Genomic DNA, 21,396 nt, shown 5'->3' with positions numbered 1-21,396 from the left:
CACTGTGCAGAAAGGACTTATATATGGCTTCACACTTCGCAGCTTTACATTAAGTCTCCCATCGTCTCTCCCGAGAAGTAAACAAAAAAGGGAAGAATTTTGGTGACTGGTGATTCGTGAGTATTGTAAACAGCTGCAGCAGCAATGGAGCTGTTCTACTTCGTGGTGTTCGGGGCATTGGGAGCGGTGGTGGCAGCATTAGAGCTAAGCAAGAACAGCAAAGATCGAATCAACACGTCCTCTGCTTTCAATTCCTTCAAGAACAATTATCTTGTCGTTTATTCTCTCATGATGGGTAACTAAGTTAACTCCCTTAACTTTATTATACCCAGATCTGATTTTCCGTTTCTGTCGTTTTAGATCTTTTTTTATATTAACTTGGATCTGATCTAATGCTGTCGATCTGGGTTTCGTAGTCTGAATCTGGGTTTTTTTTGGGGGGGGGGTGTGATATGATAATGTTTTTGTTTAAATGAAAATTTTGAAAAAAAATATAGAAGAACTTAATTAAAATTTTCAAAAAATTAGGGGGACCAAATTAAAAATTTCAAGGGAAAAATGAAAAGTTTCAAATTTGGGGGGCAAGGTCCCCTCTGTCTCCATTACGGTCTTCCAGTGGTTCTTTTGTTGTGTTGGAGATAAGTCGCTATTGCTGGGTTTCGTGGTTCTATTTGGTTGACGATGGTTTGTCCAATTTTGGTTTTGAGTTTAGTACCCACACGGCACCTTATATAATCAAACCCCGAGTCACAAATTCGATGAATCGTATTCATAATTAGCGGTTTATCTAGCTCTAAGTACTAGTCTTCAATGACATTGCTGTTCGATCCATGTAATTCGCGATCTTAAACGCGTTACTTCTTCTGATTCTGTTTTGATAAACGGTTGTTTATGTGTAAATAGCTGGAGACTGGCTGCAGGGTCCGTATGTTTACTATCTTTACAGTACATATGGGTTCGGAAAAGGTGAAATTGGACAACTTTTTATTGCCGGTTTTGGGTCCTCTATGTTGTTCGGGACAATTGTCGGATCTTTAGCAGACAAACAGTAAGTTTTTTTTAGTTTGCATTCTGTAGCAGACATATATTTGTCTTAAGCTGACAATACTTACATTTGTTCAATTCAGGGGCCGAAGGAGGGCTTGTGTTACTTACTGCATAACTTACATGCTTAGTTGCATAACGAAACATTCTCCTCAATACAAAATTTTGATGGTAGGTCGGGTTCTGGGAGGTATCGCCACTTCTCTTCTCTTTTCGGCATTCGAGTCATGGCTTGTTGCAGAACATAATAAAGTGAGTCGTCGCTTCCTTGCTCTTTACTCTTCGATGCATATCAAGCTAGATTTACGATTTATGTTATTCTTGAGGAGTCTGTTTTTGCTTTGAATCTTTGCAGAGGGGCTTCGAGCAACAATGGTTATCTTTAACATTTTCAAAGGCAATATTTCTTGGTAATGGTCTTGTTGCCATTTTGGCTGGGTTGTTTGGAAACGTGCTCGTTGATTCATTATCCCTTGGACCTGTGGCTCCTTTTGATGCTGCTGCGATCTTTCTTGCCATTGGGATGGCCATTATTTTATCATCATGGACCGAAAATTTCGGAGATCCTTCAGAAAATAAGGACTTGCTGACCCAGTTCAGGGGCGCTGCTGTAGCAATAGCTTCGGGTAGAGTTCAATATTTACTTTAAAACTCGATCATTGATCGATTACCATCTCTGATGACTCATGACTTTTTAACGGTCATCCTTATTTGTTTTCTTCCGTGTGTTGCAGATGAAAAAATTGCTTTGCTGGGTGCAATACAGTCTCTGTTCGAAGGTTCAATGTACACATTTGTGTTCCTTTGGACACCTGCTTTGAGCCCCAACGAAGAAGAGATCCCTCACGGTTTCATTTTCGCCACTTTCATGTTGGCTTCGATGTTGGGAAGCTCCCTTGCATCTCGTTTGATGGCTCGATCATCACCTAGGGTAGAAAGCTACATGCAAATCGTTTTTGTGATTTCCTCAGCCTCTCTCACGCTTCCGATTATAACCAATGTACGTTCCAACATCTCATACTCTCTCTTACTCGTTCTTTAACTGGGCTCCTAACTAGATGAATTTACAACAGTTCTTGGTAGCACCTTCGAAAGTGAAAGGCGGAAGCATCTCATTCGCAGGTTGTCTTCAACTTCTTGGTTTCTGTACTTTTGAAGCTTGCGTAGGGATATTCTGGCCATCCATTATGAAAATGAGATCCCAATACATCCCGGAGGAGGCTCGGAGCACCATCATGAACTTTTTCCGCATTCCTCTCAACATCTTCGTCTGCATTGTGCTATACAATGTATGTTAAACACTCAAATCACATACCATAAGACACATTATTAACTCCGTTGTTAATCCCGTTTTTTCCTCTGAAGGTCGACGCATTCCCCATCACCGTTATGTTCGGTATGTGCTCGATTTTTCTCCTTGTTGCATCCATCTTGCAAAGACGGCTGATGGCAATTTCAGACAAACCAAGTAACATACATTCTACCAAATCAAACATCTATCGTTTTTCTGGTCGCTCAATCCATCTCCGGTTTTCTAACAACATTTTTTCGGGTTTATTTTCTTTCTTTATCAGAGATGGAAAATTGGACAGCAATGAAGGAAAGGGACCCTGAAGCTGAAGCATTAAATGATTGAAAAAGGCAACCAAGGATTGAATTGAAAGCAACAGCATAATTCATTGGGGTTATATTTTATGTTTGATTCTTACAGTAGTGAAAGTAAATGTGGGTTAAAACATAGGTTACTTTGAGTATTTATGATTCGTTTATGGGGCTGTCTGTTAATCAGCACCAATAGTTAACCCCTTTTTTTTTCTTCCTCTGTTAAAGTAGGGACACTATTATGAAATATCCCACCTTTTCTTTTTCCTTTTTTTATGAGAATTATTATTATTCTTTTCCAAAAACTGGGCTATAATTTGTATTAGTTTTTCCTCCATATAATATGTTTCTCTTTAGTGAATCGAATTGCTCAGATATATATATTATGAAATTTTTTATATTAAATTTAAATTTATAAAAGATATTATTTGTTTCTTAAAATCTTTTAAATAATTTTATTAAATAAATTGATATGATTTAAATAATCAAGGTATCGTGTAGATATGTACTTTTGTTTTATATTTAAATTATTTTTTTTAATAATAGATCAGTTCAATTATTTCAAAATTTTCTTAAGAGTTTACAATTTTAAATATAAATTGTAAATAATATATTTTCAATACAAACCATTTTTAAAAATACTTCCAAGGCACATATGCACTAATCTGAACCCCTCGCTGGATTTTATTATTATTATTAAATAACAGTTATCTTCTACTATCTTCATACTAACTGCCAGATTATACTGATTATCGAATCATGGCTTGCAGTTCGTTAGCTGAACTTTTTATCCAAAAAAAAATTAAAACTTTCAAATAATTTAATGAGTATTTTATAACTTTTTGAAGTTGGATGTCCAAAAATTAAATTTATTAATTATTTAGTGACTTTAAGTGCAATTTACCCAAAAACCATTTCAGAAAATTTGCCAAAAAATTTAAAAAAGAAACAAAAATGGCCCCAACTATAAACATCCAAAAAAAATAATCTCTTTCTCTTTCAAACAAAGCAAAGCCTTAGCTTGTTGCTCTCTGTTAGCTGATAAGCCTAAAATTTCAAGCCTTTCAATATTATTTTTTGAATTAAATTTAAAAAAAATAGCAATGCTGGAACCATCCTCACAAACCCCTGATTACCTAATCTCACCCATAACACCGCCGGCACCACCATCACCGCCGCCGCCGCCCACAAAACCCAATCAGTTTCTATCCTTGATATCCAACAGACCATCCCTTAGAGTGACTTCAGAGTTCGACAGTGATAGCCGTGTGTTCTTTCACAAAGTGTCTTTTAAGTTGTTCGATGACCTTGCTAAGCTTAAACTATCCTTCGTTAATAACGTTAAACGTGAGATCTCGGAGCCTCTTTTGGCGTTAACTTCGAAGCATTTGTCTATTCACTATGATCCTGAGGAAAAAAATGCTCTTATCAAGACATCTTTTGATGTGGGTCCTAAATTGCAGTTCAAAGCTGCTCATGATGTTAAGGTTTGCCCCCTTTTTTTGCTTAGTTGCAGTGGTTGAAGTTTTTAGTGTTAATGAAAATATATGAACCCTACTTTGAGAGATTGTTTTGTTTGGTGAGTCATTAGGATGTAGATTCTTTTCAAAGGGAGTTTCAATTTTTTGTGTTTCAAAGAGGAAATTTTGAAAACCAGATTTGTTCTTGGGTGGGTAAAACTACCATGGAGGCCTAGGAGTTGATTACATTTTGTCCTTCTACTAAAAATGGGTAAATTCCATCTATTTATGGTCCTTTTATTAAAAATTACATCTGAGGTACATATTGCATGCCACGCTAGTTTAACAGTACAAACGGGATGAAATTTTTAACAAAAATGAGCAATTTACTTTTTAATCTAATATACAGAACTAATTTGCCCAATTTTTCAGTAGAGGGAGTAAAATGCAATCTAACTACCAGTACAGGGGCCTCCATGATACTTTTACCTTCTTGGGTGTTTTTTTTAATGAAATTGAAGACCCTATTGAATATTCTTTTTTGCTTTTGGAATTAGTATAAAAACCTGAAGAGGTGCTTTTGGGAATGGGAATATTTTATAGTTGATATTGAAGCCAAGCACTTTTATTCACAATGTTAAGTGAAGTGCTAAATGAATATTTCATTGATGCCATACATAGGGTGTATCTCTTTTAATCTCTTTCATATATTCTTTTTCAGGCAAAACGAGGCGAGGTTGCAATGATTGCGAATGTTGCTGATCCTGGTTATGCCGTTGAAGTGTCGTCTCCTGTTCCATATATTGGCTTGGTGAGTCCTATTTATCCATAGTGTCTTATTATTTCGGGAAAATTCTGATCTTTGCTGTTTCTGGGTGATAGTATGGTTGCGATTTTAGCTGCTTTTTGGGGTTGAAGAAGCATTTGGCAATTTTCAGGTTCTTGCTTGTAGGATGCATGTGGCATCATATTGTTGTAATTATCTGCATGCATTAGTCAACTGATCCTATGCTTCTTTGCTTCGCTTGAGACTGGACTGGCGATGGTGCTCTTGCGTTTTTATGCTTATATGTTATCACCTTCTCATATGCTTCTTTTTCCAATTTAATATACTTAAAACATGTTCCTAGCTCTTTTTTCTCTCTAATTGCCTCCGTTTCTATTGTGTTGCTTAAGCCGAAAGCAACAATTAGATTCCCTACCGGTGAAGTTACACTTGAGGAGAGAGAAGATGAAGAAGTGCCAAGCAAATTGTTGATAAATGGGATTCTTAAAGGTCCGATTTTGAATGGGGTCGGTGCAGCCCATTACACAGATGAAGAACTGAGACTAAGATACTCATATAAGGTGATTCTTTTTGTCAGTTTTATGTTCATTTACTTACTGATTGATAAGCTATTGTGGCTTGTACATGAGTTACTCCTGGCATTTTTCTCGTTGTTCAACATTTACACTATAGCTGATGGATCACCCCCTATGTAGGAAAATGCTGGGTTGTGGGTAACGCTATGGATATGTGATTTTTCACTGCTTTTGAGTGTTTCATTTTCGTAATGGTTTTTGAATTGTAGGATGAATCACTGTCATTTATTCCAAGCATTTCACTGCCATCGAATGCTGTTTCATTTGCATTCAAGCGACGTTTCAGTCCATCTGATAAGTTGAGGTTAGAACTCCTTCTAGTATCTCTATGTCAAATATCGAAATCTCTTTTGGAATTAAAGGTCCATACTGGCTATCATTACTACTGCATGAGACATAGAGAGCTATTCCTGCAATATCTAATTTATTTATCTGCAGCTACTGGTACAATTTTGACTCGAACTGTTGGAGTGCTGTTTACAAGCACACATATGACAAAGACTTCAAATTCAAAGCTGGCTATGATTCAGAGGTTCGTCTCGGCTGGGCTTCTCTATGGGTAAGTTCTTGCATTTGTTTTAACTTGGTTGAGGCCAGCATTGTAAGGTTGAGGTTCTGATGACGATAATTACAGGTCGGAGAAGAAAACGGAAAGGCAAAGACAGCCCCGATGAAGATGAAAGTCCAGTTTATGCTCCAGGTACCACAAGATGACATTAAATCATCGGCATTAATGTTTCGTGTTAAAAAGAGGTGGGATATATTGTAGTTTCATACATACTCTTTTTAAATGACATGGTTTTTAGAACACTTTGTAACGATGATGCTAATTGCTATATAATGACGATATTGCATCACTGGGTTAATCAAGTTACTCTTTGAATAATTTCTTCTTATCTATGTTACTTTTAACCCTTTATTATTTTTTGAATCTATGTATTTAGACATGGGCCCATATCTGTCTATTTGATGGATCAAATTAATTTGAATTTGATCATTTCGGGTTTCATAATGGGGACCAAACAATGCTTGGTTTCCATCAGTTGTCATCAGTGAACCTAGCCGTGTTGAATACACATACTATTTGATATTCACACTCGAGTCTGAATAAAAAGAAACTCGAATTTGGGTGCTTGAACACACCTGCCGTTTTGGCCTTTTTTTTTCGCCTCCCTTTTGGCAAAATAATCTTTGGGTGGCACTTTTTTGCCGTCGGCTTTCCCACCTCGCTTGAGGGTGATGGTTGAGCTTTCTCAAAGCGTTAAAGACTCGTATGTTCAAGTCTGAGACTGCTTGTTTTTCTCGAGCCAATGCAAGCTCGCTCTCTCGAGTTTGTTTAGTCTACACCAGATATCTGGTGGTTATTTTCCACGATACGTATAGCTTAGAGCGCTTAAGTTCCATTTCGGTCTCTGATTGTAAAGCTTGAATGTTCGAAAAAAGAAACTCGAATTTAACATAAAGAACAAAGTTTATATTATAAACAAGTATTTAAACATGGGGTAATAAATGTGGAAAACTAAGAGATTGATGAACAGTTGTAGGGATTCAATAGTAACACAAATATTAAGTAACAGGGCAACCATCAGCAATAACGCCTTTAGCAGTTGGACAAGCAGCAAGAGGACACCCTTCTCCATCATTTCCCCACCAGCTGACGCCGATTTCCTTTGACTGCAGTGTAAGAAACAATAAGACTGTCATAAAAGCGGTTCCAGCATCAAGACCACCTGAGAGGACGTAATTGTAACGTTTCCACCATTCTGGTCTGTATTTGAAAACAACAAATCCAGAAAGGAAGCCGACGAGAAGCCAACTCGTGAAGTTTACTGCACTAGCTGGAGGCATCATAGACGTTGCGCCTAAGAGAACCGGCATGTGGATGAGGCGGATCCATTCTTTATCTGGGAATACTTTGTGTGCCAGCCATACTAGGAAAGGAGCTAGAGCTCCACCGAGAAAGAACCAATTGACATTCCCGTACTCGCCTTCTGTTCCAAATATTCTACGAGGTCCGACAAGTCCCCATATAACGGATGCGTCAAAAAACACGCGGTCCATTGGACAAGTCCATGGACTGTCATGTGGTAACAAGGAGGTATCACAAAGATTGGGAATCTCTTCCATTAGCCACCATGCTGTTATGGTGTATACAAAGACTGCAACAAGTGTTCCAACCATCTGCAAATACCAAATTTGTTAGATATTCAACGATATATCAGTGATTTTCAGGATTGTAGATGGAAAACTGACCTGTGCTGTGAACATCGATCGAGGTGGAATCTTCATGTAATGGCCAAGTTTGAAGTCTGAAACGAAGGTTAGAGCTTGAACCATGCTTATATATCCATACACCTTGAAGCACATATTAGCAACAGGGTGCTCCGGATACATATATCCAATCACATATTCGGTAATAATGTTCAAACCTGGAGCCTACGGATGCCAAGAATAAACAAACCGAAGAGTCAATTTCAGATACAATCGAAGTAACATATCGATGCAGAGAGAAAATTAGCTTTCTTCTTACCTGATTTGTGGTAGCAGCTATGATACCAATAGGAAGGGTGAAGAATAACGCAATGGCACAAGCTAATAATACACCCCACCAAGGCAATTGAAGTGACTCATTATAGTACTCACAAGTGAATAGTATAAGGGCGAGATTCAACACAAGGATCATGGTAAACCACCACGTTGGGACGGATTTGTACTTCTTCATAAGCCTTGTGTGAATATCGATCTTATTATTACCTCCGAAAGCGCTTTTGGTTTGTTGCCATAGTTCTCTGCATATTGGAACAGGGGAAAAATAAGAGATAAGATATATATATATATTATTTTGTTATATGTTACTTTTTAAAGCCAAGAGCTTACTTTCCATCAAATAGCAGGACATGGAAAAGTGTTGCAGTTAGGGTAGCAAAACCGAGACCGTAAGTCATAGCAAAGAAAGCACTGAGATGCACTCGATCATTTTGTCCGTAAACCTCCTTGTCTAGGTGAAAGGATGGATTAACGATGCTCAATATGTCGTACGATTCTCCGTTCGACTTGAAAAGTTCACTAGAATAAATAGGGAAGGTTTTGGCTTTGTAGACATCAAACCAGTATGTGAGTGGCGTCATGACATACATCACAAGAAAGAAACCGACAGCGATATTGGCAGTAGCAAACCACGGACTAGCGAGAGGACTCCCTAGGTATGAGGAAATCGTAGCCCAATCTATGCCGAAAGAACCGATTCCAAGGCCAGTCAAGCCTGAGCCGAGTTGTTGGACTAAAACTGACTTGGGAGCTAACCAACAAACCCAGGAGAAAGATGTCAATGTAGTGAAAAGATAACCAGGGAGGACATAGTATGCAAAGCTGCAAATCAAGACTAGCAGAAAGAATTGGTTCAGAGTCGTCCCGCCTTTCGGCCTTTCTTCTTTATCGTGCAAAGCCCTGCGGTTATGATGGATACACAAAATACGTAAGCAAACATCGGCAGACAGATACAATATTACTCGAAAACAAATACCTGAACAAGGAAACCATGACCAAATTAGATGGCCACCACATTTCCCCTGGTTCAACCAGATATTTCCTGAAAGTCCCAGCCCAACCAAACCCCAAAACCTGTAATGAAACACAACAAGAGCAACACTTTATCGTATAAGATACCATGTAAGTACGCATATTCAGACATAGGTACGGGGATATGAACACGACCCTTCGAATTACCACTACACAAGCATATGAACATGTACAATATCAATCATATAAGATGCATATTCCGACATAGGTACAGGATATGAACATGACACTTGGAATTACTTGCCACACGCGTATTAATGGGAAAAAAAGCCAAGAAAAAAAAACCTGGGTTGTGATCATAACAAGTAAAGCAGGTAGAAATGTGAGCTTCCTCTTATAATAAAGCTTAACAGCACTCAAAATATGAGTAGCATAAACAGATCCAGCACCAGAATTTGCAAAAATAGTAATCAAAACATGCTCCTTCATATTGAATGGACCAGGGTTCATTGAGAACTCCAATCTAGTATTCTCGAAGAACACACAATGCGGCAACGTTTTGGCCATGAGATGGCCGAGTGGCACGACGGCAATCATGGCGGAAATGGAGGAAATAGTCAACGGCATCTTTCTATACCAAAAGAACTGGTTAACAAATGAAAGAACAATACATGAACTAAGACCCAAAACCCACATCCTAAATGTCACTGCAGGCAAAGTGGGATCATCAGTTTTGGGCACTGTTATTTCAACTTGTTTAACAGGGCATTCTTCTTCTTCTTCGACCTTGTGCTGTAACTCCATGGCTTCCATTTCAGATATTTCCCCCTTTTTCTTCACTAAATCACCAGAAAAAACTGATGGGAATCTTTTAAAATATTCAAAAGGTTCTTAGGGGCAAAAACATGTACGCACAGACGTAATGTGAAATCAATAAAAGAAAGGGGAGATTGTTAAAGAAAAATGGGAACAGTGATACAGTTGGGTAGGGTATGTTCCATAAATATTTTTGGTTTGGGTTTATTTCATAAAGGCATTGAGCATTCTCCATTGAAGCTAGTGGAAGAGCTAATATATAGTAAGTCAAGTAGGCCACGTTCCTTGGTTTTAGCAAGTTGAAAGAGAGTGTCAGCGAGGAAGGTATGTACTAGGTGTACGATGGTTAAAATTTTTCACAGTCCCTGTATTTTTTTACATTTAAAATTTAATCCTTCTACGGTTTAAAATTCAAATTTAAGATTTGGATTGTTAAAATATTTAAAAATGTTAAAATGTGTAATAAATCCCTGCACTCTTCAAAAATTTGAAATTTAGTCATTATACTTTTATTTCCAAAATTTTAGTCTTTTACTTTTCAAATACCAAAATTTAGGTTTAATTGTTAGTACTGTCAATATTTTTTGTTAAATTTATTTCAAAATATCACACCAATAAATTAAAAAATAAATTTTAATAGTATTAATAGTTGGAATTGAATTTTAAAATTTAAAAAGTAAAAAAATTAAACCCTAGAAATAAAAGTATAAGGACTAAATTTCAAATTTTTAAAATATATAAGAACTTATGATATATTTAAACCTAAAAATATTCATTTGGTAACCATATAATAAAAAAAACATAAATTTAACAGAAAAATTTAAACGGTGCTAATAATTGAATTTATAGTTTTAAATTTAAAAACTAAAGGGTTTAAGTTTTAAATGTAGAAAGAATACAGGGGCTTAAAGCATATTTTAACCATATATATATATATGATAAGATTGAAAAAGAAAATCCAGGGAAATTTAATCTAATAAGGAAAAAAAAAGCCTGAAAAGCTGTTAATAAAAGAGAATCAATTGGAATCTTATGATTTAAAAAAGCCAAAAAATAAGAATAAATTTCGGCGACTCTTTACTACTGTCCAACAAATCGTACCGCAATTAAATGCTAATTTTTTAATATTATTATTTTTTAAAAAAAAAGAAAATTTAAATAGGAACATTATTGGATCATGGTCATCTGTTGAATATTTGAAAAAAAAAGATATACTGTTTGATATACATAATCTTTCTTTTTTTAATTTTTAATTTTTGTTATGAGATTATCATAAAACTAGGAAATAAATTTTAAACAATATCCAAAAAAAAAAATTGTCTGGTAAAATTTGAATTGATTTGCAATTTAAATAATATTTTATTATATAGATGGAATATTGATAACTTTTATTAACGAGATTTATTATTATTATTTTCATTTGAGAACTTTTTAATTTAATTTTACGTTTTTATTTGACTTGGATTTTAGTATTTATATCGGAATCACAATAATAATAAAAAATCTTATTTTTAGGGTTTATAATTAATTTGAGCCGTTAATATCAAATTCATTAGAGGAAATAAATGATTGTGTAAAATTAAATAGAATAAAAATTTCCTTTTGGCAAAAATCAGGTTGGTAAACTTTCATGTACAGTAACCCAAAACTGGAAACAATTTCCACTAAGAAATGACAGAAAACAAAATCCCAAAATTAGAAATTTGAATGCCAAAAAAAGGGGTTTGGATAACAAGATTCCTCACGTCCCTTTAACAGGAAATGACATAATTTTCAAAAAAAGGAAAGGTACTTGTTAACAAATTAATCATGTGAACCATAATGTCAGACATATAACCTCGGTTTAGCATTACTTTTAGAATGTTCAAACTTTAATTAAAAGTGAATTAACTGAATGAATTGATCTAATTCGGTTAATCGATTGGTTAACTGGTCTAGTTCGATCAAATGTCGATTAAAAGTGTTTTAAAATTTTAATTAACAGTTAATTCGGTTCAAAATAGAATAATTAATTGAATTAACTGGACTTAACAAATAATATTACATATAATTTGTATTAGACTATTACTAGTTCAGTTAATTTGGTTAATCCAATCAAATGAACATTATAAATTTATTTTGTATATGTTTTATACTTGTTTTAACAAAAAATATATATATAAATTTCGGTTAATTCGGTTCACCAACCGAGTTAATCGAAATATTTCGATTCGGTTAAATTTTTTTGAAAAAAATTCAGTTCAATTAATTCGGTTAAGATTTATTTGATTCGGTTAACCGTTTGAATACTTCTAATTGCTTCTCATAAGCACTTTTGAGATAATATTACTACTAAACAAGATATTGATAAAAGTGTTTTGGGGACAAAAAATGTTTTGGAAAAATACTTTTTTAGCCAAAAGCAAAAACAGAAAATTTTTACTTTACTCAAAAGTAGATTTTCGTACAAAAGTATTTTTGAAAAGCATTATTGAATTAGCTTATGCTGCATATCACAAGTTCGAGTCGCAAAGATTTTTCGTGTGCTTATGATATGATTATGTTAATCATATATATTATTAAGTCCTTGATTGATTAGAGAAATTATAAAAAAAACATTATTTCATAATCAAATATATATTAGTTTAATTAATTTCAAATCATACATGTCATTATTTGTCATATGTTATTTTTAAATATAAATTTATATTCTAAATATATGATTTTACACATTTACACGTAAAATTTTTAACATAAATTTATATTAAATAGAATTTTAAATATAAAATGTTAAAATATATAGGAAATAGTTTTATAGAATATAAATGATGATTTGACACTAAAAATGTATTGAATTTATTTATATGATTTGTTGAATTGAGTGTTTGTACGAACAAATATAATATAAATATGAGTACAAAATAAATACAAATATATATTGATTAATTAATACAATAAATCTATACAAAGCGCGTAAACATTGTAACTGTAAAAATGATGACACTGCCTTCCCCAATCGTTGCCGGTATTGCCATCTAACACTGACGCCTTCACCTCCTAGCTTTCTTCATATTTGGGTTTTCTTTTGTTGCTTTTTCTTCTTCTTAACTTATGGTCAACGGCAACGTCTTAATTTCAACCAGACCTAATACATTATCTTCCAATCAGCAGCATTCATCACTATACCATGCTCTTCCATGAGAAATTATTTTATGGATAATTTTCATTATATTATCTATAATTTTTTTAATTATTTAATAATACTTTTATATTTTTATATCATTAACATATAATTTTAATAATTTTTTTTTAAACTCGAAACTTAAATCTTAAACTCTGAATTCAGAACATTAAATCTCAATATCATTTAGAGTTTTAAATTTGAGATTTCAAATTTTAAATTCGAGATTCAAAATTTAAAGTTCAAAATTTTAAATTTAAGATTCAAGTTTTAAGATAACAAAACACCAAAATCATATATGAATAACATAAAAAAATTATTTAAATATTATTAAATAATTAAAAAACCATAAATTATGTGATGAAAGAATATTTCCTTCTATTTCAATTTGACTTTTTTCCTTTTTTTAGGGCTCGAAAAGATGACAAAAATCTGGATTTATATCTTATCCATTCAATGGTCCCTCCAATTTGTTTTAACGGTCCACTTTAACGGTCCACATTTTTATAGTCCTCCTAGTCTCTCTAATATAAGCAACTAGGCTTTACCACTTCCTAAAATTCTGTGCACTTTTATAAATTGGACCGGTTTTATCTAAAAAGAAATTAAAATATTTAATAAAAACAGATCGTTGACTTAAAATTAGACTTTTAATATAATTAAAAAAAAAAATCATAAATCCATATCCTCTGTTTCAAATGAACGTAATTAAAGATCTCCAAGAAATATGATAGGGTTTAGGTAACACAAGGTCCCAAAAATAAATTTATAAATTAAACTCATTTAAAGTGCAAATCAGCTTGAACCTCCAAGTAAGGTCTAATATATTTTTATTTTACTTTCACGTATTACGTAATTAATATTACATAAAATTAAATATATAATGATATGATACTAAGTAAATATGAAAAATATGTTGGCTATATTTAAAATTTTAATAAAAATCTAAAATATTAAATACTAAACTAAAAATATATTTCTTTAAAAATATGAACAAGTCTAAAATGAAATTGAATTAATCATTTAAAAATATAAAATAGATTTAAATAAAATTTTAAACCCATGTTTTGAAGAGTCAAACTCGAACAAACATAAAAAATACTAATATCATATATAAACTCAACCTAAACCTGACTCAACCCAACATCTAGTTTCAACCTCATATATCGCAAGTCATTTCAACCTCATATATCGCAAGTCATTTACCAATACACCAGTGACTGATTGAGACAGCTGATTATAGATTCATTGGTAGAGATATTTTTTCAATACTACCTAAATGGGAAGTTGAAAGCTATAGTCCTTCATCACCATATGTTACCAATTGATGATATAAATGACCAATGAGAGTCTACGACTTGCACATGCTAATAATGCAAAGTTGTTTGTAGGCAACATTAAAGAAACAGGAGGGCCTTTTTTCTTCTTGTTTCCAGAAGCATGCATATTTTTCTAATGGGGTCGATCAACATCCTCCTTTTGACTAGAGGATCAAATCATATAATTGTCGGCTACCTTAGCCTCTTTTTTCTTTTTTCTTTTCTAGATTGCTGATGAAATTCCTCAGTATTTAAAGCCTAAAACTTCACTGGAACTAAGCCTTTTAATCTAAAGGGATAATCTCATGGATTAAAAGTAAATATCCATGTGAAGAAAATGTATGTAGTATGATCATTACAAGAATCTCACCAATGTCAGTTTAGTTGATTATATCAGCAAACACTCGTGAAACCAAATAAAAATATCAGATCAAAAAACTATGCCACTTGGACTCCAGCTTAAGTGTTCTATGTAGACATGTTCAATTTTTTTTTGGAAGATCTTGGAGGGGTTATATCCTCATAGTCAATGTCCGTATATGCATGAAACATGGATGAGCACTTCGAGAAAAATGAATAGTCAAAAAACATGCTATTGATATAGAAAGCTGGGTTTACGAACTGCCAACTAAATAATAGCTATGAATAGAGTCTAACGATTGAATATTAACTTGATTGGCATTGACATTGTTACTGGTGTAAGAGGACGCAGATTCAAGCGCACTCAAGTGCGTTTTATCCCCCTATTTACAAGTTGAAGAGAGGTCATGAATAGTTCTAAACATTGTATAAAAAAATTTATTGGCTCGTTAATGTAAGGTAGCTCCACAAAAGTAAAAAAAGACACCATCAGTCAGTGTGAGTGCATTAAATTCTATAGCACTTCACATGCAGACAACTCAGCATTAAACTCCATCTAGTTACTCTTCAACCCTATTCCCGTGTTTTCTTAACCGCCTATGAAGCCTCTGTAGCTGAAACTTTAAAAAAACAACATTCACAGTGGGCGAACTTCAGTAGATATAGTACCTGAATACAGTCAACATCAATGCATCATCACCTTTACAAGCATCCTAAGTCATATATTCCACCAAGACCATCAACACATTAAAAGGAAGGAATATATATTGCCATAAAACATATTGGCAACTACAAATAGTACTAATTTCTGTATAGAAGAACTAGCCTTAGTACTTAACCGACTCTTCAAAAGATAAGCATACGGTACTATTCTATCAATACAACTAAACAGCTTCATATTGCTATCCAAAAACAATAATCATCACATCAACAAAATCTGCTCAGCCATGCCAACACTCTTGAAATACAGCAAAAGTATATCTTGTGCTACTTACTAACTACATCCTACAGGAAAGGACTATTATTAAGTTTTTTTGGTGGGAGGTAAAAGCAAATGCAAATGCACATGGCACATCACAATCCCTTCTAAAGAGGCTTCTTTTATTTTATTCATCCATTCTTTTTATTCAAACTTCATAGAGGGAGAGATGGGGAACTGAACTGCAGAATAATTTCGAGAAAAATGATTACACACGAAGCTATTTCACCGCACGCCCATTGTTAATCAAATATTTCCAGATCATGACTCCTCATTACAAACTTAAACAAGCATGGAAGAATTCCGTGAAATGCATACGAAGTCGTTTCAAATAATTAAACCAAATACAGTTTGTTGTTTTCTAGCAGAAAAGAAACACACTCAAATATCTAGCGATTATCCTGGAATTATCGGAAACTACACAACTCGAGTTCATCCTAATGAAATCGATCATTCAAAGACTGGTGTAAGGTGTAATTCTTGCAATCACAACGTCGTCGTACCATCCCTCATTATCATAACCTCCCAAATTTGAGCAAATCCTACAGATAAGTGTCGTTCCATGATTAAATGTCATCAATCGCTTTATACTGAAATTTCTTATGATACCCATGACCATGAATAGTAAAAGGTCAACTGGATAAAATAAGTATCAATCACCTGCAAATCGTACAATTCAGCGCTTGCCACGATGCCCGCCACCTGACCTTGCACCAGGATAGCGAGCAAATTGCAACCTTAGTTTGACCGAGTCATGGTCATGCTCATCGAATATATAACCTGCAAAATCGAACTTAACTATTTATATCGCACAACTTACCGCGCTTTGAAAGTGTAAGAGGGCTTCGTGACCCACACACGATAGGACGTGAACCGTTCAATGAAAAAATTCCATCGATAAAGGTTTACTTTCTCAGAATCCTAGCGACGACACAGTGCTCCAGCACATCCCTGTATCAACGAATGGAAGCAACGGAAAAGGGTTTGGGAAAGACAAGCTAGGTTTCAGAAGGCTAACTGCCAGGCTCTTATTTCTCCCTAAAATAGATGGCAAAACTGTGAAGTATCTTCCTCAAACAGCTTTCTTTTTCCTGATTAATTTTATGAGATAACATCAACATGGCAATGGAAATGGGAAAGGATGAGAAGAGGCCCAGGATAAATGAATATAGAATTGCAATGTTAGAAAGACCACACAGTATAAAGTGAACAAGAAAGACGATTAGTCAGTGTCACAGTTAGTCCATGCAACCAGCTGAGAATCTAACTAACGCAGCCAGTACAAGATAGACGATCAGTTAAGCTTTTGGACTGATGAAGTGAAACTCTTAGTAAGTTGCAGACTTTTGGAGGATCTAACTAATGCAGGAGACTGGTCTACTCAATTTTCTTGCAAATTTCGACCACCATATTTGCTAGTATCAAATAACATGAAGAAATTCAATATCAATGCAGAATGAACTGAAAGGTCCCAACAAAAATCCATGAACAAATTGCAGAGAAGAATGCAAAGATATTATCTCTCCAGTTAACCTCTTTAATTGCTGATATAAAGTACAAATCGAAAATTTCCCTGAAATCACAGGCCGTCAAACATAAATGCTGATGAATTATAACTAATTTGACCAGAGAAAAATCCAAGAACCCCCAAAAAATGAATGAAAAAAGAAGGGAAACCTAAGCTTGTAATGGAACAATGATGGCTGAGATTCTCTGTTTGAACTGTCCCTTCATAGCATTTATATCATTGATTTTATATTTTTAACCAGTCATTCATTGCAAATGAAAGTTAAGAAACAAGACATAAACTAGTTAACAAAACAGGAACAAGTGAACCAAATGACTCCTTGGTTTTGAACTTAACCATCTAATTATATCCCCAAGCGCTCAAGGAGTCATTCCTTTGAAAAGAAATCTTGCTACAATCTTCTCTATTCCTATCTCCACTCTCATATCTGATACCCTTACAATTGGATCTTTCTCTAAAACTCACTTGGAAGAAAAAATTGGACAAAGGAAAAGGGGAAAGCAAAAGGAGGAATCGAAATAAAACAGGGACTGATTACATAAGCCCCTATTCTGTGCTTCACTTCACTAGTGCATGCATGGGTGATTGGGTATGTCAGTACCTTCATTTATGGCATAACAAATAACATCCATGAAATTTAACCATTTTGATCGGCAAAATACTGGAGACTGAAAATCCTTGTCAGGCTAACCTTGTAAAGCATCCATTGAAGTAGCAGCATGAGATGGGCTTAAAAAATCAACAAAACAAAGTTTTATTGGATCTCCTCCAGCCTGCAGAAATCATGAATTATCAATGTACTGTTTTTTTTTTTTTGAGCAAACAATGTACTTAATATTTACTCTGAAGTCAAGGCAAAAATAAATAAATTAACTTACATATCTTGGTTCCTTGGTTACAAGTCTCACTTCCTTGTACCCAACAAATGGGCGAAAAATATCTGTCAACTGAGTGAAGGAATAAAACTAAAGGGGAAAATTGAAGAAAAAAGAAAAGAATAGAAGAAGCTGAAGCTAAATTATAGCCAATGACAGGATACGAGAAACTTCTCGGCGTGTACAATCAGGAGGCAAACCCTCAACAAAAAGAGTACTGGATGCATCAGGGGGAAGGTGAGGTTCAGGCCTTCCACTACCAAATCCTATAGTCCTATCTTTTATTGTTTGTCCAGGATCAAGACCACCAATACCCACCATTCGGGGATCATCAACAGCACGGCCGGGCATTCCACCACTCATTGGTCTACCAGACTGACTCCCACTATATGATGACAGTTGCTGGAAGGGTGCTGTAATTTATTAGCTCTATTGATATAATCATAAAGAGCATAGAACTTTGGACCTTTATCAGACACAAACATTAAAAAATATATTATATTTTAATACCGTGCTGCGAAGGTAACGATCATAAGATTCTCCAATGGAGTCACTATCTCTGGTTGCCCGCATTGTTCTTTTATCATCGTCCCGTGAATAATAACCAGAGAGCTCATGGCCACCAGAGACAACTACAAGATTAAGCACACACTCTTCAGCCAGCAAACCACCAAGGAAAGAAGAAGCGAAGAGATGGGATGGGAAGGAGCAACATACTAATCCTATCCAGAGGTCAAAGTACATTAAGGAAGGAACATAAAACTGCAGCATGTATAGATATGAAAATGTGAATACAAGATCTCTTTCTTCATCACCAACACCAGAGTGCTGATCTCCTCAAACCTTTGAGGGTTACAATTAGAACAAACTAGTGAATCCGCTAAAAGGGTACCAAGAATCATACAAGACACAATAAAGTTGCTAAAATTGCCAACATGAATGAATTAAGTACAAAGCATACCAATTATACAAGATAGTCACCAAATAGTTTATCAGCATTAAATCTTTTCTCTTTCTGATCAATTTAAGAAACTGATTCTCACCATCATTAGAGTGATAGTAATTCGTCAAAAGTTCAGATAGTAAACTGGTTAAGGCTGCATGCATACTTAAATCCTTAACCACACAAAGCAACATGTTCATTCGGTCATTCAGTATAGAACAGACAAGGGAGTCATCGAGCATTCAGATGGCCAACAATTAATAAATGCCAAAGCTTGCTCTATTCCCACAGTACTGGCAAAAGAGACAATAACAAGTAATCAAGATCGGTAGTGTGTCAGACACACATGACAGAATGGAAAAACACGACCAACCAGTGGTTTTCCAATATTCTCTCTAGCTTCTAAATCCATGATTACAAATAATCACCCGTGCCAAAAAATGAACCTAATGAAAACGCAATCATGGAAGTGCAACCCAATTATGCTAAGTTCCAGATATTACAAGCAAGCAATTAGCAATTACACACTGAAAAGACCAATTAAACAGCAAACATTGACATTAACACTGGGAATCACTGAAATTTTAGTTCATCAATGCATCAGACAGTTGAAATTTCAACTAGCATTTTAAAAAATCAATCAGCTTATAGAAAAACAAGAGCATATCAATTATCAACACAAGAAGGATTTCCCTTTTGTTCACCTATCCGTGTTTCTCTATCAAGGAACAAAGGTTAAATTTGCAACATGAAAAAACATATGAAACCCTAAATTGAGAATAGATTAAAAACAAATGGAAGGAAAACAAAAACAAAAGAGAATAGAAGAAGTCGAATCTACCGTAATCGGAGCGAGGGCGTTTTCCGACGAGAGGAGGGATCGAGGAAGGCGGAGGTTGGCGAGGGTCAGTGTACCTCCAATAAGAATCGGACATGCTTCTTATCTATTAGCTTAAGATATATAGTGCAAGATATGGGGAGAGGAAAAAAAAATAGAACAGTAATACTTCGACAAAATTAAGCAAGAAACAAAATTTGGAGAAGATGAACTAAACGACGACGTAATAGGGAGAATGGAGAAACGTGTGTCTATAGTGGACTGAGAAAGTTCGTATAAATGATGCTTCTGCCCTACTCCATTTCGGTCCTTGTATTTTATTATTTATTATTTATTATAAATTGAATGATATTTTTTGAAAATATTAGAAAAATGAAAAATTATTAAATAAATGAGAAAACGGAAAATATTTTAAAAATAAAAATGTAAAAAAAAAGTTAAACACTTTGTGATATTTAGTAATTCTATAAATATTAATATAATTTCTAGTAATTTTATCTATTAAAACTTTATATTCAGTCGTAATAATAAAAATAATAGTTTAAATTATAATTAAGTATAATTCAAAATAAATATAAAGTATAATTTAATATTTTGTCGAATTTTATCTATTCATATTTTTATTTATGTTTAATATAATAGTAAAAATAATTTTCTTATATTCGAGTAATACACTCTTATTTATAAACTTGGTCAATTTAAATTATAGTAAAAAGTGTAATTTAAGATAATTATAAAGTATAGTTAAATATTTATTTAATTTTATGTATTAAAAATTGTTTTTGTATTTTTATATTATAAATGCATTTTTAATTTAAAATAAGTAAAAATATTTATTAAAAAAGTAAATTAAAATTCAATAAATTGGGATGAGATATACTCAATAGGATGTTAAATATATTTTTTCTTATAATTTTTTATAACTTAAATGACTATCGAGATCAGTTCTAATTGTAATATAAAAAAAACCTAATAATCGAAAGACAAATTTAAATAAATTTAGATTCCTGAAAATACTTAAAATGAAATTATATCTAAACAAAATAAAAAGGAAAAAATTAAAATATAACCTAATTAAAAAGTAATTACTAATAATATTATTAAAATATCTAAAAATAAATTACATTATTAGTCACCCAATTATTAGTATATTTCTTTTTTGTCACTCATTTATTTGATATTATGTTAATTTCACCAATTAGCTGACAGTGGTAACTTTTAAAATTGGCATAATAGCAACTTTAACCTTCAACATTTATAAATTATCTTAATTTAATTTTGATCCTAAAAAATTTAACCCTCAACATTTGCCCATTATGTAATTTGATTTTTTTTTCAATTTTGTTTCTCTTTGTAACCATTTCATCTAGAAAGTTAAAAAATAAATTTATCAGATAAATTTCATTGAAAATATACAAAAAAATGGAAACATAAAAAAATCTAAGATAACTTTCATTTTTTTCTCGTTATTTTAAAGTTAACTTCAATGTCACAAAGAAAAATAAAATTGTAAAAAAAAATCAAATTCAACAATGTGCAAACATTGAGGGTTAATTTTTTAGAATCAAAAGTAAATTGACATAGTTTATAA

General features: G+C 33.5%; 4 protein-coding genes across 9 annotated transcripts; 2 read left to right on the top strand and 2 right to left on the bottom strand.

Annotated features, from left to right (window-relative positions):
• On the top strand, positions 1-3,007 carry LOC107923900 (molybdate-anion transporter). Its single transcript, XM_016854086.2, has 8 exons — positions 1-295; positions 904-1,048; positions 1,128-1,296; positions 1,400-1,670; positions 1,779-2,044; positions 2,118-2,333; positions 2,410-2,512; positions 2,619-3,007. Exons 1-8 carry the CDS (start codon positions 145-147, stop codon positions 2,678-2,680), a joined length of 1,383 nt encoding a protein of 460 aa, XP_016709575.1. The 5' UTR covers positions 1-144; the 3' UTR covers positions 2,681-3,007.
• A 606-nt stretch (positions 3,008-3,613) lies between these two features.
• On the top strand, positions 3,614-6,354 carry LOC107924516 (outer envelope pore protein 37, chloroplastic). Its single transcript, XM_016855004.2, has 6 exons — positions 3,614-4,133; positions 4,828-4,917; positions 5,283-5,453; positions 5,678-5,772; positions 5,907-6,027; positions 6,103-6,354. The coding sequence occupies exons 1-6, from the start codon at positions 3,750-3,752 to the stop codon at positions 6,235-6,237; spliced, it is 996 nt and encodes a 331-aa protein (XP_016710493.1). The 5' UTR covers positions 3,614-3,749; the 3' UTR covers positions 6,238-6,354.
• Positions 6,355-6,900: 546 nt separating this feature from the next.
• On the bottom strand, positions 6,901-10,032 carry LOC107924515 (oligopeptide transporter 6). The gene is made up of 6 exons (XM_016855002.2): positions 9,333-10,032; positions 8,992-9,089; positions 8,346-8,915; positions 7,999-8,257; positions 7,722-7,904; positions 6,901-7,649 (listed from the first exon to the last, which is right to left on the bottom strand). Exons 1-6 carry the CDS (start codon positions 9,798-9,800, stop codon positions 7,035-7,037), a joined length of 2,193 nt encoding a protein of 730 aa, XP_016710491.2. The 5' UTR covers positions 9,801-10,032; the 3' UTR covers positions 6,901-7,034.
• A 4,886-nt stretch (positions 10,033-14,918) lies between these two features.
• Positions 14,919-20,115, bottom strand: LOC107924727 (protein MATERNALLY EXPRESSED GENE 5). Of its 6 annotated transcripts, none has more exons than XR_005904711.1 (7): positions 19,809-20,089; positions 18,535-18,656; positions 18,189-18,426; positions 18,028-18,089; positions 17,841-17,922; positions 16,282-16,712; positions 15,815-16,163 (listed from the first exon to the last, which is right to left on the bottom strand). XR_005904711.1 is itself a non-coding variant. In XM_016855306.2 (7 exons), exons 1-6 carry the CDS (start codon positions 19,900-19,902, stop codon positions 16,298-16,300), a joined length of 702 nt encoding a protein of 233 aa, XP_016710795.1. In that variant the 5' UTR covers positions 19,903-20,115; the 3' UTR covers positions 15,815-16,163; positions 16,282-16,297. The 6 variants fall into 6 exon arrangements, 5 of the variants coding, with proteins under 5 accessions (XP_040936419.1, XP_016710794.1, XP_016710795.1 ...); XM_016855306.2 differs by having other exon boundaries at positions 16,282-16,401; positions 19,809-20,115; XM_016855301.2 differs by having other exon boundaries at positions 16,282-16,401; positions 18,535-18,746; positions 19,809-20,100.
• Between the last annotated feature and the right edge of the window lie 1,281 nt (positions 20,116-21,396).

Source organism: Gossypium hirsutum, chromosome A11 (genome assembly GCF_007990345.1).
Source record: "Gossypium hirsutum isolate 1008001.06 chromosome A11, Gossypium_hirsutum_v2.1, whole genome shotgun sequence".
Classification (NCBI taxonomy): domain Eukaryota; kingdom Viridiplantae; phylum Streptophyta; class Magnoliopsida; order Malvales; family Malvaceae; genus Gossypium; species Gossypium hirsutum.
Note: the sequence above shows the minus strand (reverse complement) of the source record. Positions and strands in the feature narration are given on the sequence as shown.